At 48.0% G+C, this 15484-nt stretch overlaps 8 protein-coding genes across 8 annotated transcripts; 3 read left to right on the top strand and 5 right to left on the bottom strand.

The window, feature by feature from the left end:
- Positions 1 to 1259: 1259 nt before the first annotated feature.
- L228DRAFT_245647 (proteasome component C1) lies at positions 1260 to 3199 on the bottom strand. The gene is made up of 5 exons (XM_018332216.1): positions 2918 to 3199; positions 2759 to 2824; positions 2536 to 2694; positions 2137 to 2463; positions 1260 to 2063 (listed from the first exon to the last, which is right to left on the bottom strand). The coding sequence occupies exons 1-5, from the start codon at positions 2918 to 2920 to the stop codon at positions 1734 to 1736; spliced, it is 885 nt and encodes a 294-aa protein (XP_018190213.1). The 5' UTR covers positions 2921 to 3199; the 3' UTR covers positions 1260 to 1733.
- Positions 3200 to 4117: 918 nt separating this feature from the next.
- Positions 4118 to 5446, top strand: L228DRAFT_101795 (hypothetical protein). Its single transcript, XM_018328858.1, has one exon. The coding sequence runs from the start codon at positions 4295 to 4297 to the stop codon at positions 5126 to 5128; it is 834 nt and encodes a 277-aa protein (XP_018190214.1). The 5' UTR covers positions 4118 to 4294; the 3' UTR covers positions 5129 to 5446.
- Positions 5447 to 5822: 376 nt separating this feature from the next.
- Positions 5823 to 7592, bottom strand: L228DRAFT_245649 (MFS general substrate transporter). Its single transcript, XM_018332217.1, has 2 exons — positions 6853 to 7592; positions 5823 to 6785 (listed from the first exon to the last, which is right to left on the bottom strand). Exons 1-2 carry the CDS (start codon positions 7427 to 7429, stop codon positions 6031 to 6033), a joined length of 1332 nt encoding a protein of 443 aa, XP_018190215.1. The 5' UTR covers positions 7430 to 7592; the 3' UTR covers positions 5823 to 6030.
- An 862-nt stretch (positions 7593 to 8454) lies between these two features.
- L228DRAFT_266977 (hypothetical protein) lies at positions 8455 to 9006 on the bottom strand (the record flags this gene model as incomplete). The annotated part of the gene is made up of 1 exon (XM_018334931.1): positions 8455 to 9006. The coding sequence occupies one exon, from the start codon at positions 9004 to 9006 to the stop codon at positions 8455 to 8457; it is 552 nt and encodes a 183-aa protein (XP_018190216.1).
- Positions 9007 to 10521: 1515 nt separating this feature from the next.
- L228DRAFT_245651 (isocitrate dehydrogenase [NAD] subunit 1 mitochondrial precursor) lies at positions 10522 to 12353 on the top strand. The gene is made up of 6 exons (XM_018332218.1): positions 10522 to 10679; positions 10767 to 10827; positions 10896 to 10970; positions 11036 to 11212; positions 11267 to 11993; positions 12062 to 12353. The coding sequence occupies exons 1-6, from the start codon at positions 10647 to 10649 to the stop codon at positions 12147 to 12149; spliced, it is 1161 nt and encodes a 386-aa protein (XP_018190217.1). The 5' UTR covers positions 10522 to 10646; the 3' UTR covers positions 12150 to 12353.
- Positions 12174 to 13514, bottom strand: L228DRAFT_245653 (S-adenosyl-L-methionine-dependent methyltransferase). The gene is made up of 2 exons (XM_018332219.1): positions 13344 to 13514; positions 12174 to 13212 (listed from the first exon to the last, which is right to left on the bottom strand). Exons 1-2 carry the CDS (start codon positions 13364 to 13366, stop codon positions 12390 to 12392), a joined length of 846 nt encoding a protein of 281 aa, XP_018190218.1. The 5' UTR covers positions 13367 to 13514; the 3' UTR covers positions 12174 to 12389.
- A 175-nt stretch (positions 13515 to 13689) lies between these two features.
- On the top strand, positions 13690 to 15156 carry L228DRAFT_259851 (putative Golgi apparatus and endoplasmic reticulum protein Svp26). The gene is made up of 3 exons (XM_018334203.1): positions 13690 to 14032; positions 14171 to 14404; positions 14491 to 15156. The coding sequence occupies exons 1-3, from the start codon at positions 13963 to 13965 to the stop codon at positions 14922 to 14924; spliced, it is 738 nt and encodes a 245-aa protein (XP_018190219.1). The 5' UTR covers positions 13690 to 13962; the 3' UTR covers positions 14925 to 15156.
- L228DRAFT_101896 (hypothetical protein) lies at positions 15003 to 15403 on the bottom strand. The gene has a single exon (XM_018328860.1). The coding sequence runs from the start codon at positions 15288 to 15290 to the stop codon at positions 15081 to 15083; it is 210 nt and encodes a 69-aa protein (XP_018190220.1). The 5' UTR covers positions 15291 to 15403; the 3' UTR covers positions 15003 to 15080.
- Between the last annotated feature and the right edge of the window lie 81 nt (positions 15404 to 15484).

Below are 15484 nucleotides of genomic sequence, written 5' to 3' on the forward strand. Positions count from 1 at the left end.
AAATTCCAATATCCGTGTTTCACTCTAAAAAGTTGGTGAAGCCACGACAAAAAGGTTTTTATCAATCAGGGGCCAAAATATCATATGAATCAGGATAAAAACCACATCAAGCTTCATAGTTCCCTGACAACATGCAAGGATACTCCTTCGTACTATTTTTAAACTTCCAAAGATTCAGGAACAGAGCGTAGTGATCAGGGGCTGACAGGGTCCTTTCCAGTACCTCGTAACCGCATCCAATTATTTCCCTAACTTGAGCTTTTCTGCAGCAGATCAGCAACCTCCCAAATTACTTCATCATGCCTTAGCTCCGTTAGTAGATTATTGACCCTAAAGCTTGGCATCTCCAAATTGTTCCCCCATATGTGGATGGAAAAAGCCCACGCCCTTTTTTCTCGACCAACGCTGGGACGATTATTGTGCCTTTCATGCTGTCAGTGGAGCCATCTGCTTAGTAATTGGATGTTCGTGTTACTCCCCTGTGGAGTCTTTTGTTCCTAGAGCCTCGGAGTTCCGGTGATAGTGCGTCTACTCTCGCCTCGCCCATTCCAGCCTGCACTCTTCTATTTATGGCTACCGAATGGCGCAGTGCACGTGCCATCCGGACCATGCGTCACTGCCTCAATCTTCAATAAAATACTTTGTAGGAGACGTCAAAAGAGCAGCCCGGCACTAAAAGCCTTTTGAATTCTCGCCGGAATTATTTTCCAATTTTTGCGAGCTCAATGCCGCTTATCATGCTTCTGAAGGCGGTGAGGAAAATTGACATTTCAATATACGTCGGAAGATTGTCATGTCGGCCCGAAAAAGAAATGCTCGAAATGAAATGATACCAATTTGGACAAGCTAATAGATAAATTTATTAAGCTTGAACATGCTCCGAACAAGAATCCTGTACACATATCTTAGATCTCTAGAGCTGGCTCCATCGAGCTTATGAGTTGTCGTTCGTGTTTCTATACTCTTTCGTCGAAACCCCCAATAGGAAGGAGATATGCCAGTAGGACAAACCCGGCATTTCAAGCACGTGCCGCCAACAAACGCCATCTTAAAATGCCATGTAATTCGCAAACTTGGTAAAACATGAATTTGGTAAAAGGTCGTGTGATTGACATCCATTTTATCAACTCCAATAGTAAGAAACTGCACTCAGAACATATTCGATACAGCAATGCCCTCTCGTCGAAAAAAATCTTTGGTGGACAGGCAAGCTCTCACCCAGAACATATGTTCAAGTAACACATACATTTCCGTATTCTGTCCTTGAAATTGTTTGCGCTACAGTAGACTAGTCGAACGTTTGTGTAGCTGGATGATGCAGGGAAGTATTAAGCATCAACAGCGATACACAATGTGCGAGATAATCAATAGATACGACGATTTCTTGTGTTGAGTCAGATTGCAGCAGAGGCAATATATCAAGAAGGCGAATTAGGCAAAGGGAAATTAAGCCTACAATATATCCACGATCAATGCTGGCCACCCACAGCGGTCCTGAAACAGGCCGGTGACCAAAGCGAGGCTCACGGGCAATAAAATACAACAATAACAGCCTAAGGCGTACGATAGCCCCGAAATGGTCGGTCCGATATAAAATTTTCCAAATATCATCAATTATCATATGAGCAAAGATCTGTCACGCTCAATGCCTGCAAACTAATACAATTACACATTCTATCGGTATTGCGCCGCCATCGTCGTCAATGAATCTGAACAAGAAGGCGCCCGAAGCATTACTCTTCCATCTTTTCCTCGCCCGTCTTTTCTTCCTCCTCGTCATCGTCATCTCCCTCGAGCGACTTCTTTGCCAACCGCTCGGCCTCTTCGCGCAGTTCCTTAGGAACCTCCTGGTGTCTGCCCTTGGTAGGTCCGTCTAATGAGCTGATCCAGGTCATCTCAAGTTCAAACTCCTTGTCTTTGCTGTCTTCGTGTGCGACGTAAATTATGCGTGCAGCTTCCTTGACGCCCTCTTCTAACGAGATACCCGTGGGGGAAAGGTCGAGCTTCTCGAGTTCAGCCTTGGCCGCTTGCCGACCTTTGCCAGTGGCCGCTCCATAATAGCCCTTGATAACCTTGTTAACTACTTTGTTCATACAGACAAGAGGGAGAAGAGAGGCGAGGCAATCTTTTACGTACCCAGTACTGTCCACTCGGCTCAATCATGTATAGTGCGGGACCACCCTTCTTCACATCCGTAACTTTGCCGCCGGCGCCAACTTGAGGGCCATTTCCTACTTGTCCATCGACAGGAATATCCGCCTCAGAGTCCCATCCGCCAATGATTGAAGTAACACCGAATGGCCGAACGCTAGAGTAAAGGGTATAAGCCTGGACATATGCGCCCAAACGGTTGGACAGCATGGCCGTTGAGATGGGCGCCTTGTAAAACTTTCTCCATGAGGATGCCTCATCACGGGCACGGGCAACAAAATGCCGTCCATCAGGGACGAGTCCTGATGATACCTATGTAGTGGAACCTCGGGGTTAATGGATACGATGGGCGAACAGAGGCGGACAGAAAGGGAGGGCGCTTACGACACCAACGTGACGGTCAACTGTTGAGATGCGCTTGTTCGCTCCGACCTTCAGAAGCTTGCTTGTAATGATCTTCTCGATGGCAAGTACAACGCCGTCCTTGCAACGAATACCGACCGCCGTGCCACCATTCTCTACCGCCTTGACTGCGTATTCGACCTTGTTGGCAAGTCAGATGGCTGCGGCACTTCAAGGAGGAACAATTTCCGCATGTATCTCTCACCTGGAAGTTTCTGCCATCGGGCGAAAAGACGGAATTTGACAGATCGTAACCAGTACCTATTGAAGTCTACAGCAAGAGGATGATTAGTCTCTGCAGATCAAGATGGCCGGTGGTGTCTCCAGCTTCTCGTCGGGGAAGATTTCGCAGCGCACGACGTACCATCCTGGACGATTGAAGTAAACACTCTCGTTATGATTTATGATAGGAAGGTTTTGGTATAAGAGCGCCAAGTTGAGTATGCTGTCTGGCTTCAGGCTGGGTAATTAATCTAGAGCTGTACTCCGTAGGTAGCAACCGCTACGCGTAGGTTGCTTACAAGGTCCGAAGTGGAAGTATTAGCGAGCCCATCATCGTCACGATTATCAGCCGCGGAAGGTTGAGCCGAGCTAGAAGACGTCGACCTTGGACTGTATGAACATGAATCATATGCATTATCGCTCTACACAATGGCAACCTTTTACTTAGGTGAGAGTTTTCCTCTAATTATGCTGTGGACTACGGTCAGGCCCGTTTCATAGTCTCCCTAGGTAGGAAGGAGCCGATAGAAGGCGCAAGCTACAGGCAGAAAGTCTACTGAGACTGGGCGAGCGGTGAGGAGGTGGTTGTAATTGTAGTGGTGCCCCTCCGCGGTCGGTTCCTGCAGTGCGGCGGCTTTATCTAAATTACTTGGGTGTTTTAACTAGATGTGGGGAGGCATGTGCTTTTTAACCGGGACATGATGCTATCACGTTATAGGATGGCATTTTCTTCCTTGCCCGTAAAGTTCAATCAAAGACATTCCCCAGCGAATTACCGCCATGTTCCATAACACGTCAAATTGCTGCCTCGGGCATCAGTGGATCAGGTGGCATGTCTTTATTGGAGAGCCAAAAGGACGCGAACACGGGCTAAAGCACTAAGTTGGTGTTGGGGGACGAAGGGGACGTCTCGTTGTAGTGGTCCAATGCCAATTTGCCCCTCCTACCCCTCGATCCTGATTCCGCCTTTCTACCTCCTCAGGGTTTCGAACGAAAGTCCCCACTATGACTCGTCCTCCGATGCTTCTCTGAGCCCTTCATGTGCTCGCCCAGAGCCGCCTTGCATCTTTTTCCAAATCTTAATTCTCATACTTGCTTCAAAACTCACCTCCAGATTGCTTATTGTGCGCAGCATAGACGGAACGTCCTTCCAACACCACTTTTGACAGTATCTTGACTTCACAACGTCACAACGGTGGCCCCTCTTAGAAGACTCTCCTTGCCGCATATTGCTTCTCGCAGTTTGTAGTTGTTTCTCACTTCTATTCCCTGATCTTCCTAGTTAATTCAGCGAAGCACCAAGATCGCCATAATCTGAGCACAGTGTTGCCTAGAAACAGGCATCTGAGTTTGGCAATCAGAACATCGCAATCTTCAGCATCTTCAAACAGGGGCCTTTTACGAACTTGTGAGAGAATCGAACCTTCCCCAACATCCTATCTTACGAATTGCTACTGACTGATATAAGTACAGTTCACCCATAGAATCAACTCACGTATTAGCATCTATTACTGAAACAATGACTACACATGAGGACCTCATCGCTCTCCTCTCCCGCAACCTTACATTTTCGAACCCTAATAATATTGATTCACATGGGTTGTCGGATATTCCATCGCCCAGTAATCCGCCTCCAATTACATATTCCATCACTCAGCATTATCACCACTCTGCCCATCAGGTAACAGCTGCGCCTGCTGAAACTCAGGAGTCTACCTTTGGACAACAGGATCGCGAAGCTGCCGAAGATATCTTGCGCAGTCATGGAGTTGAGCCGTCGAATCTCTTTCCCTCTCAAGTGACATTGTTTATGCACGCTGGTCCTGAAGAGCAATTTCGCCTTCTAGAACTCTGGCGAAGCTCACCGCCCAGCTACGGCGGGCACGAGCTAGCGCGAGACTTGAATAACTGGCCTGCTACTAGCTTGGAACAAGAGGAAGTCATGGCTCGGCTTAGACAAGAAAGACAGGCATCAGAAGAAGAAAGGAGACTCCTTCTCCTGTCCCCTCCAAGCATCAGTAGCCAAGAGGAGGAAATGGGGGATGCAGAACCTGACGTTCCTCTGGCTCTGACCCCAATTGAAGCTGGCGATGGACGCAGCCTTGCCGAGCCTTACATTCTGAACGGATACGATGTTGATGGATACAGCGACATGATTGAACCATTGACCAAACCAACCACTTATGTTCAAGCGATAGATCCGGTCTTCAAAGGGTCAGAATACCTTGGCAATTTTGTTGGAAACCAGGCTTTGGGAGACCAGTATGGGCCTTTTGAGCACATGAGGCAGTACGCCCAGATGTCTGGCGGTTTTGCGGGTGTGCACGAGTTGCATGATGAAGAGATGCTCTAGACAGATGATACCATGAGATTGTTATTCACCATTGCATTCCTGATTTTGAGCGTCGTTTCATTCATTGTATCCTTTCCTTCGCTTGGTGGTTTTAGATTCTTTTCCGAACTTTACGTCGAGGCTTCTCACGTGTTGGGCGATCATTTCATGTGGGTTCGTTTCAAATACACTCTACTCATTAATCGGATTCCCATACATAGTGTTCGACAAAGTAGTGTTATTGTTCTTGGTAGTATGCGAATACATCAACAATGTCATGACAATTCCCTACAGCAAATTGCAATGGAGAGTTGACCAGAACAAAGTAGACAGATGCAAAAGGTGATCTGATTACTTAAATGAGTGGAAGAAGATATGGCATCATGTAAAGAGTGACAGGTGTAGAAAAGGGTAAGGAACGTCAGGGTTTTATGATACAAAAGCATTTCAATCAGTGAACCTGGTTTCACCAGACCAGACACCGAGTATAGTCGAATTGGTCCTATGCTGACTGCGATTCGACAAGTGGCTTGACGGTGCCGAATACCGGCATAAAATGGAATGATGGAGATCATGTAAACTTGGGGCTTGATCTCCATGGCAGACTTTCCGCAATTGAACCGCAAAGTACTGCCAACATTCCTTGAGCCTTCACATTTAGAAGGCAGTCTTCGGGTTCCATCCGATAGCAACGACGCGGGACGGCGCATAGCAGCTCAAGGCACCCAAATAAGCCAGACCAGCAAAGATGATCAAGCCCCAATAGGCACCACCCGTGGCAGTCAGGAGCTGGCCTCCGATTGGAATGCTCGTCAACGTGCTACAACGGAATCCATCAGCCTTGCACGTCAAAAGAGACAAATGAATAAAATAGATAGAAAAAAGAAAGAAATAAGGTAAAAAGAAGAAAAGGACGTGGTTACTCACCCAAAGCTAGCAAAGAAATAGGACGTAGCAAAGTAACGGCCATAATCCTCAGCTCGGCAGAGTTGCGACAGGCAAACTGGAATGAGGCCCAAGTTACTGCCACTGGCAAAGCCAAACGAGATGGCAAAGACAATAATCACGGCTCGTGAATCTGCAGCTGGCAGCCAGATAGCCAAAACAGTAATGGCACACAGCAAGATTGTCACAATGATGACGTTGAACCTGCCGAGCTTGTCTGCCAGGAGCCCTGGAAGCCAGCGTCCAAAGAAACTTCCTGAATTCAGCAACGCGACAGCAGTGAAGCCAAAAGAAGGGTCTTGGCCATGCGTAGTACAGTACGAGCTAATGTACGTCAAGGGGACAAAAAGACCCCACTCCATCAAAAACATCCCAGCGGAGCACAGTGCGAAGCTGGGATCCTTGAAAGCAGTCAGGTCAGGAAGCAAGCTTCCCGAGGCCTTCTTAGACGGCGGCAACCGCTTCACGATGAAGAGGTTGGCAGGGACCGCCAACAACAGAAAGAGAAACCCAATGACGCGGGTTGACCAGGCAAAGCCAATCTTGGGAATCAGCCCCTGCAGCATCACTGGGATGACGATGCCGCCGATAGAGCCGCTGGTGCAAGCAACTCCCGTTGCGAGACCGCGACGGCGCTGAAAAAAGTGACCAATGGATGCATAGGCGGGGGTGTTGAGAAGCGCTCCTCCTATACCTCCGAGGACTGCATAATCAAGCATGAACTGCCAGTATTCTTATTTTACCATAGTTAGCCCATTTTTGCATAAGGTAATTGCATGCTGTCAGAAAGTATAACTAACCAGTGCAGAAGCCCAATAACATCATTGATAAGACCAGGGCCAGGCTGCCAAATGCAACCAGAAGTCGCGGGCCATGCACATCGAAGATTCCTCCAATGTACAAGCCACAGAAGAAAACCAGGAATAGGTTCAGACTGAAGATCCACCCAATCGAGCCAGGCGAGTACCCGCGAAGCTGATGGTTGCTGAAGTAGTCCTGCAGTGCGGCCGTAGAGTTCACGACACCAAATACCATGAACATGGCACAAAAGGAGCCGAATACGACGAGCCAGGCTTGGAAACCTCCCTCGGGAAACTCGTAATCTGCGTCGTCGTCTTCATTGTTGTCGTCTGAATGATTCCCAGTTTCGTGGGTACTTTGCTGAGGACCAAGTGGTGGTGAGGCTGCTATATCAGCCGTTGGGTCCAGCGAAAGACTGTCCTTTTCTTCAGAGAGTTCGGACAAGTCATTGGTGATGGCTTTATCCCCATTCACGCATTTTGGAAGTGGAGAGGGGGAGTTACGAGCGGTCTCGCCCGCAGCGATAGAGTGGTTTTTTAGGCAGGTGTCCTCTGCATAAAATCCGCCATGGTGCATCTACCGTGGCGTCACTCCAGTCTTGATTTGAGTTGCAGATGTCACCATGCACTTCGACGCTTTAAAAGTGTCTCAAATTTCTAGAAAGATGTGGGTTTGCTGGGAATTTATTAGGCGTGTGACACGCTGTCGTAGTAGATTGTGAAATTTATGACTCTTTTTTGTTTTCTCCGCGCTCTGCAATTGACTCCGACAGGGTACCCCACACGCGGAGCAGATCGATAACTCCCCCGCGCCACAACGTCCCCTATTGGCTTTCGCAATAGCCGGGAAACAGCGCGCTAATTTGGGGATATAGAAGAGATTGGATAAACCTAGTTATGGGCTTTAACTGCGGCCCCAAGCATATAGATACCATTTTCAGCGCTTTCAGCTGAAATCGTTCAACTAGCGATTTATGATAGAAAGGTAAAAATCACATTTGGTGTGATCATATGATTTCATGACAATGTTCAAAATTTCCGTTTTATTCCCTACATCCTAAATGCCAATTCGAGTCAAGGACTCGACTATTTAAACAAGTTGAACGTATCCGTTCTAGTCTAGAATCGAAGAGAAAAATATGCCTCGAAACATATCCGCTTCTATGGTACACTCCTGGCCTTCATTCTGTGCGGCTCGCTGTGTCGAACATCGAAAAAAAGTACGCTGATCCAGCCTATGAAAGTTGACCCGAGGAGACTGTTGAATGTGTACAGATGCATGGACATATCTGTAGCAGACGACACAGGAGACTCAAGCCTTTATTCCGGAAAGTGTATAACAGTAGAGGATATGCTAGCAGAGGTAAGAAGAGAAAAGAATATAAAAGAAACGCCAGCAAGAATATTAGAAAGGCGTAGCGGTTAAGGAGTGGATATAGTTGGAGTTCGTCCGCGGAGTATTGCCAATCAAAATTTTTTGTCTTCTATGTGAAAAATCATATTGATTCAAATTGAATATCTGCAATCAGAATTAACAACTGTGCTTGTAACATTGCCAGATTATGACTGATAGTACTTACATAGTGACCGAAGCGTCCCCTCTTACAGAGCGGCGACAGCATCAGCAGCAGCCTTTGCCAAAGCATCGGCAGCGCGCTTAGCCTTAGAGCAGCCCTGGCCAGGAAGGTGGCAGAAATGGACGGTGTCTGGGTTAGCCTCGGGCACAGGAGCTGGCTCGGCAAGTGCATCAGCAATGGCCGCAGCAGCGCGCTTGACCTTAGAGCAGCCTTGGCCGGGAAGGTGACAGAAACGCTCAATAGCTTCAGCATTCGGCTCTGGTCCGGCGACGGCATAAGCGTCAGCCACAGCAGCGGCGAGAGCGTCAGCAGCACGCTTGGCTTTAGAGCATCCCTGGCCCGGCAGATGGCAGAAATGAACAGTGTCTGGGTTAGCCTCGGGGGCTGCAGCGGGAGCAGCAAAGGCGAGGGCCTCAGCTGCGGCATCGGCAGCACGCTTGAGCTTCGAGCAGCCTTGTCCGGGAAGATGGCAGAAGCGGATGATGGCGTCCGCGTCCGGCGCGGGAGCCGGCGCCGCTGCTGCATCGACGGAAACGCTGGCCAAGATGGCCGCCGAGATGAGAGTAAGGAGCTTCATTTTTTTGATATTTTTGAAAGTGGTAAAAATAATAGGAACGAAGATTGAAGGAAGAAAAGATTGGCGTGGGCGTAAGTCCCAAATACGAATGCTAACAAACGTAACAGTTGGTCTGCAGAACGAAAGTAATGTAAAGATCTGAAGAGCAGATGGTAGCGGGATGATTTGTCCATTTAAATATCGTTGGCTTTCCTGTCAATAGGCTGTGTATTTTGAGTTCAATAGATAGAAGTCTCAATAACTTCAATAGCGGCCAGGCGAATAAAGGGACCTGCGCTCGTTGAATAAAAACAACTTTTTCCCCCCAAATTCCCATTATGACAATAAAAATAAAAAATAAAAGCCCTCCGGTTGGTGACATGCAATTAAACAATTCAAAGAAAGGGGTGTATCTGATTTGGTCTAGATTATCGTAGAACCACAACTCAAGACAGGTCCAAGGTCACGTTGTCCAGAGTCCGTCAAGAATTGCAAAGAAAGGAGACCGTAGCTCTTGTCTACAGAACAGAAATCTAACCAACTGCTAGAGTCAGAAATGAAAGCAAAATCTCTAGAGGCAACCTAGCCATCTAGATAGAACAAAATACTGAAAGCAAAGAAAGACGGAGGCGGGAAAAGGTGGCATGAGGCGGCGTGTTAGTGTGGAAAATCCATTGAGAGATGGGAGATGCCAAGATTTTGGATCATCCATGTCGACGAGAGATTCTCTAGATCTCAGCCGCTTGGTTTTTCTTATTGATGCTATGTGGTGTTGGTTTTCGACGGATTTTGATCATCAATAAGCCCTGACTATTGAAGGCCCAGAGAGGTTTAGCTCGGATTTCTTGGGTCGCCATCTGCCACGTGAGAGTTAACAGATTTCCCACCGCAATTTGGATATGGCGGTAAGAAATGCTTGGGTCAGAACTCTTAAGTAATATACTGCTTGACGATCTTGCTGGCAAGACGTTGGGAAGAAGCTTGGATGGAAGTGAAAAGCCGAAGCCCGAGCAGTGGGGCTGAAGCCAAAGAGAAATGTGTAAAAGGGATTTCTTAAATTTCAATCAGAAAAACATGTACGTCAAATTCAAGATAGGATAGCAGAGCCATAATGGACAAAAAAAGAGCAATAGCGGCCATGTGGATATCTCATTCTGAAGTTGCCAATCACGCGGGATATTGTGAGAAAGGAGCCCCTTAACCCATAGAAGCACGTGATTAAACATTCAAAATGGGACGGTTAACAATATGACACCAGTACACAAATTAACATTTTTATCTTCATAAAAATAACAAAATATCAAGAAGATTCGTCCCAGGACTCTATTTAATGAGCCATCATCATATCGTGTTGTCGTTGTCGCGGTTGCTGTTTCGGGGCGACCGGGTGCGATATCTGATCGTGTGGGGGGAGGAATTTGCCGTGGACGGAACCAGGTTAGACGAGATTACAGCAAGCGAATCTCCGTCAGTTTCCCAGACTTGATTGATCGGTACACCCTAGCCGGGGACCTCGTAGATTATTATTGCTCCTCCCGGCACTAGGAGCCTCTTTCGTCCTCTTGCGGCCTTTTGCTTTTCGGGTTATTGGCATCGTCTCTTTTGACACCATCTCCCATCTCGTCCTCTTCACTCTCCCATCCCTCCCTTCAAGTATCAGGATGTTGTCTCGCAGCTCCGCCAGATCAGCGCAGGTGAGTTTTCTCATTGGCAAATCACACCAATCGGGATCAATTGCACACCGAAAATAGCGCGCTAACAAACACTGCTCGACCGTATAGGCCCTTCTGCGGGGCGCCAAATCTACGCCCTCGAGCGTTCTTGCCCCTTCTATGACCAGATGTAAGATCAATTGAGCTTTCCATGCATCAATTGAGAAGACATGAAGAGCTAACTGAATCCAATTGCAGCCCTGGCCACTGTGCAGTCTGATATCTTCAAGCCCACCAAGTATGGCGGCAAATACACTGTCACCTTGATTCCTGGTATGATGGTTGCCTTCTTGTGCCATCAAGATAATTTTCAATTAGATGCTCATTGTTGAATATAGGTGATGGTATCGGTGCTGAGGTTGCCGAGTCGGTCAAGACTGTCTTCAAGGCCGACAACGTCCCCGTCGAGTGGGAGCAGATCGACGTCTCTGGTGTCGAAACCGGAAACAAGCATGCTGAAGAGCTCTTCAGAGAGTCTCTCGCTTCTTTGAGACGCAATAAGCTCGGTTTGAAGGGTAAGCACGACATTTTTCGGCCATGAGCTGGATCACCGACCTGACATGGCATAGGTATCCTTCACACCCCCGTCGAGCGTTCTGGTCACCAGTCCTTCAACGTGGCCCTTCGTCAGGAGCTCGACATCTACGCCTCAATTGTGCTCATCAAGAGCATTCCCGGATACCAGACCCGCCACAAGGATGTCGACCTCTGCATTATCCGAGAAAACACCGAGGGTGAATACTCTGGTCTCGAGCACCAGTCTGTCCCCGGTGTCGTTGAGTCCTTGAAGATCATTACCCGTGCCAAGTCTGAACGGATTGCCAAGTTCGCCTTCAGCTTCGCCATGGCCAACAACCGCAAGAAGGTCACCTGTATCCACAAGGCCAACATTATGAAGCTTGCCGACGGTCTTTTCCGCAACACCTTCAAGAAGGTCGCCGAGGACTACCCCTCCCTTGAGACCGGCGACATGATTGTCGACAACGCCTCCATGCAGGCTGTCTCCAAGCCCCAGCAGTTCGACGTTATGGTCATGCCTAACCTCTACGGTGGTATTCTTTCCAACATTGGCGCTGCCCTCGTCGGTGGCCCCGGTATCATCCCCGGTTGCAACATGGGCCGCGACATTGCTGTCTTCGAGCCCGGTTGCCGTCACGTCGGTCTTGACATTCAGGGCAAGGACCAGGCCAACCCTTCTGCTATGCTTCTCTCTGGTGCTATGCTTCTCCGTCACCTTGGTCTGGATGACCACGCCAACCGCATCTCCAAGGCCGTCTATGATGTGATCAGCGAGGGGTACGTTTCTTTCCCTCACCCTCATTGCCTTTTTTTCAAATATTGAACATGGCTAACAATCAATGCAGCAAGTTCCGCACTCGCGACTTGGGCGGCAACGCTTCTACTCACGAGTTCACGAGAGCCGTTTTGGACAAGATGGAGGCCGCCATATAAACCGATTTATGTAAATTGACTTTGGGAGAGACGATGGAGCAGAATACCATGTGCAGTTTTAAGATTTGTCACAGTGTAAAGTTGCCGCAAATTGTATTCTAGCCCTGCACATTCATATCAACAATGTATATGTTACCTTACGCCTATTCATCGAATCATTTGCAATCCCCCAACGCCATCTGTAAGCTTGAAAGCAAAACACACACACAAGCATGCCGAGTGAATCAAATGGCTCCGTTTTTAAAACTTTGGCCCTCTCCGCCGACCAGTATATTTGGACGACGGCTTGACAATCTTTCCTTTCTTCTCCAACTGGTCCTTCTTTTTCATAATCCAGGCCTTGCTTCCTTTTCGTTCCTCTTTCCGCCGTGCGTTCTCGGCCTTCCTCCGCGCGTCAACAATATCGACGCCATTCAATCCTTTGACGACACCGGTAATGTCACCTCCTTGCGACTCCAGCTCGCCGCCACCAACAGTCAGGACCAAGTACAACTTGGCGCTCTTCGTTCCCGGGTCGTCTTCCAAGATACCCGCACCGAAACCAGCGCGGACGGCGGCAGCACTGATCATCATCCGCTGCGCGTCATTCTTCGGATAGAATTGGCACACCGCACGACCACCTCTGCGCAAGCTGGCGTACAAGCCCCCAAAGAATCTCGTCAGTCGACCTTCGGGACTGACATCGCTGCTCTCTGCATTACACAGCCATTGAATGGCACTGATGCTGATTGCTGCATCAAAGCTTCCCGGTCGGAATGGCACGCCTTGCCCAATATCGGCAAGAAAAAGGTCTCCCTCCACATCCCGCTGCAGCGCCACGTCCAGCATCGACGCTGAGATGTCCATTCCCACCCACTCGTGCGGTCCTCCCTCTTCAGGAGGCACGCCTGATAGGATTTCTCCAGAAAGTCCAGACCCACATCCTACGTCGAGAATAAAGGATGGGTGTTTGAGGTCCAGCAATTCCAATGCCCGGTTCGTCATGGACGCTTGAATGTTTCGGATACGAGAGGATGTGGTGTACTTGCGCGATTCGAGGTCATTGTAGAAAAGGTCGGGGGGGCTGCAGCATCGAAGTCAGTCGAACCATAGAAGCATAGCATTGAGGAATTGAGTGATCCATATTTTGCAAAGATATGTTGCGATATTTCCGTTTCCTCATCCAACTAACAATGCAGGATAGGGAATGCTTACAGAGAGTCTTCGGGACGAGACATGCTGGTATACTTTGAATATAGTCTATTACAAACTTATGAGACAAGTGGAACGATAATTGATTTGCATAGAGTATGTAGTTGTAGAGCCTTGTAATAGACACAGCAGTAAAGTCAATAAATCGTATTCAAGGTACAGTATTTCCCTCTGCGTTTCGCTTGTGGGGCGGTGAATCTCGAACTTTTTGGTGGATGAACCAAGCGGCAAGTGCCGTCGGACCCTGTATCGTCTATTCCGAAAGTAGATAAGTAGACGAGAGACAAGAATACGCGGAGAGAGAGAGAGCGAGGAGCTTCGTCACTCCCGCTCCGCATTTAGACCAAACAACACGCAGCACCTTACAATTCGGGGTTTGTTCTGCTTTAACTTAACCGTTCCGGATTCTCTCTACTCTTCCAGAGGGCAAAACGCAAACACAATCCAACCCACCTTTACAGAAACTGCGCCCGGAAAATTTCAGGTCACAATAATACTACAACATTTCGAATCTTTATTTTTCTGTTTCCAATTTAAATCCGTTACTCTCGCAGGACATCGCTGCCCCCTCGATCCAATTCACATGCAATCAACTCAATCGCAGCGGATATTATAACACACCATGTGGATCCTCCCGCTCGTTGGCTACGCGGGGATAGTCCTGGGCTTTTGCTTTCTGACATTAGCAATTGGTATAGCCTCTGTCTCTTACTCTCCTTTTTCTACTTCTGTCTACCGGCGCCAAAATTGGAGGCCTGTCTTGAATCCCCCAATTCTACAACTTTCATAATTGAGCTCACAAAGTAGCTAACGAAATGTTTTCTGGGCAGCTTCTGGACTATACTACCTCTCGGAGCTGGTGGAAGAGCATACCGTACTTGCCAAGAAACTGCTCACGCGGCTGATATACACCATAATTGGGATCCAAGTCTTCCTGTGGCTGGTTGACCGCTTCCCGTTTTTCCTTTCCTTGCTCAGCATCGTCAGCCACGTCGTGTATGCTGGCAATCTGCGCCGCTTTCCATACGTCAAATTGTCCGACCCGCTCTTTTTGCTCTCATGCCGTACGTCCTCCCTCAGCTTCTCCTTGTTCCATTCTCCTTGTTCCACGGAATCGAACCTCTGCTAATGCAAAATGAAATTGCAACAGTCCTAGTCATCTTCAACCACTTCGCCTGGTTTCGCCACTTCTCCCAACCGCCCACTCTTCCGCCCGCGGGACGCCCGTCTGCTCTCGAACCGCTTGACGTTCCCTCCTTTTCGGAAATTGCTTCATACTTTGGTCTCTGCGTCTGGCTCGTGCCTTTTGCGCTCTTCGTCTCACTCAGCGCGGGCGAAAACGTCTTGCCCAGCATGGGCTCAGAGTACGCGACGGGCGACACGAGCGCGTCGGCCGCTGCATCTGCTGCAGGAACCGGCCCCGCGAGTGCGCTCGGCGACCCCACGGGCGCACGATCAGCAGGAGGAGAGCGATCAAAGAGTAAAGGACTGGCCAAGGCCGCGGTCGATGGCGTTCGGGAATGGGTTGGCGAAACGGGCGAATTAATGGGCTTTTGGCGCGGCGAGAAATCCAGAAGGTTTTGATTTTTTCCCCCGTATTTACTTTAGTTCCTCTTTGTATTTTTTATATAATTTTTCTTATCCTATGAACTCTTTCACGTCATTAGGTTGCAAATGAGCTTGTTCATTCATATCACTTCCTTTTGTGATTATTTTTTTTATTTTCATGTCCGTAACATGTCATTGCAATGCTACTGTTACTGTTAACATACTATTACTATGCTGCATGAATCCTGGCCCATTTTTGCATTCTTTCTTTTTTTGTCTTCTTTTTTTCCTTTTCTTATTTCTCACCCTTTTTTTCTGTCTTTTGTTTTTTTGTCTCTTCTCTTTTGTATCGTTTGAATCTAAATGCATGTTTACATGTTTGCATGGTCTGATATTCGCCATGGAACATTTGGAATGTTTGGAACATTTATATATCTACTACTTACCTTATATCTATATACCTACCTTATATCTACCTACCTTATACCTACCATCTTAAATCTACCTACCTGACTACCTTATATATACCTACAATGTAACTTACCCCGTAACCATGTACAATGTACTCTGTATGCATGTACGCGTGTATCATGTTA

Source organism: Xylona heveae (assembly GCF_001619985.1).
Source record: "Xylona heveae TC161 unplaced genomic scaffold L228scaffold_3, whole genome shotgun sequence".
NCBI classification, from domain to species: Eukaryota; Fungi; Ascomycota; class Xylonomycetes; order Xylonales; family Xylonaceae; genus Xylona; species Xylona heveae.

Coding starts and splice junctions, on each gene's coding strand:
- L228DRAFT_245647 (XM_018332216.1), bottom strand. Junction 2,695..2,758: donor CCGATGGCAGAAACTTCCAG/GTGAGAGATACA, acceptor CTTGCCAACAAG/GTCGAATACGCAGTCAAGGC. Junction 2,464..2,535: donor TTGACCGTCACGTTGGTGTC/GTAAGCGCCCTC, acceptor TCCACTACATAG/GTATCATCAGGACTCGTCCC.
- L228DRAFT_245653 (XM_018332219.1), bottom strand. CDS start 13,366: ATGTCTCGTCCCGAAGACTCTCT. Junction 13,213..13,343: donor TCTCGTCCCGAAGACTCTCT/GTAAGCATTCCC, acceptor TCGATGCTGCAG/CCCCCCCGACCTTTTCTACA.
- L228DRAFT_245649 (XM_018332217.1), bottom strand. CDS start 7,429: ATGCACCATGGCGGATTTTATGCAGAGGACACCTGCCTAAAAAACCAC. Junction 6,786..6,852: donor GTTATTGGGCTTCTGCACTG/GTTAGTTATACT, acceptor TGGTAAAATAAG/AATACTGGCAGTTCATGCTT.
- L228DRAFT_101795 (XM_018328858.1), top strand. CDS start 4,295: ATGACTACACATGAGGACCTCATCGCTCTCCTCTCCCGCAACCTTACA.
- L228DRAFT_259851 (XM_018334203.1), top strand. CDS start 13,963: ATGTGGATCCTCCCGCTCGTTGGCTACGCGGGGATAGTCCTGGGCTTT. Junction 14,033..14,170: donor CTTTCTGACATTAGCAATTG/GTATAGCCTCTG, acceptor TTTTCTGGGCAG/CTTCTGGACTATACTACCTC. Junction 14,405..14,490: donor GCTCTTTTTGCTCTCATGCC/GTACGTCCTCCC, acceptor AAATTGCAACAG/TCCTAGTCATCTTCAACCAC.
- L228DRAFT_245651 (XM_018332218.1), top strand. CDS start 10,647: ATGTTGTCTCGCAGCTCCGCCAGATCAGCGCAG. Junction 10,971..11,035: donor CACTGTCACCTTGATTCCTG/GTATGATGGTTG, acceptor TGTTGAATATAG/GTGATGGTATCGGTGCTGAG. Junction 11,994..12,061: donor TATGATGTGATCAGCGAGGG/GTACGTTTCTTT, acceptor CAATCAATGCAG/CAAGTTCCGCACTCGCGACT.
- L228DRAFT_101896 (XM_018328860.1), bottom strand. CDS start 15,290: ATGGCGAATATCAGACCATGCAAACATGTAAACATGCATTTAGATTCA.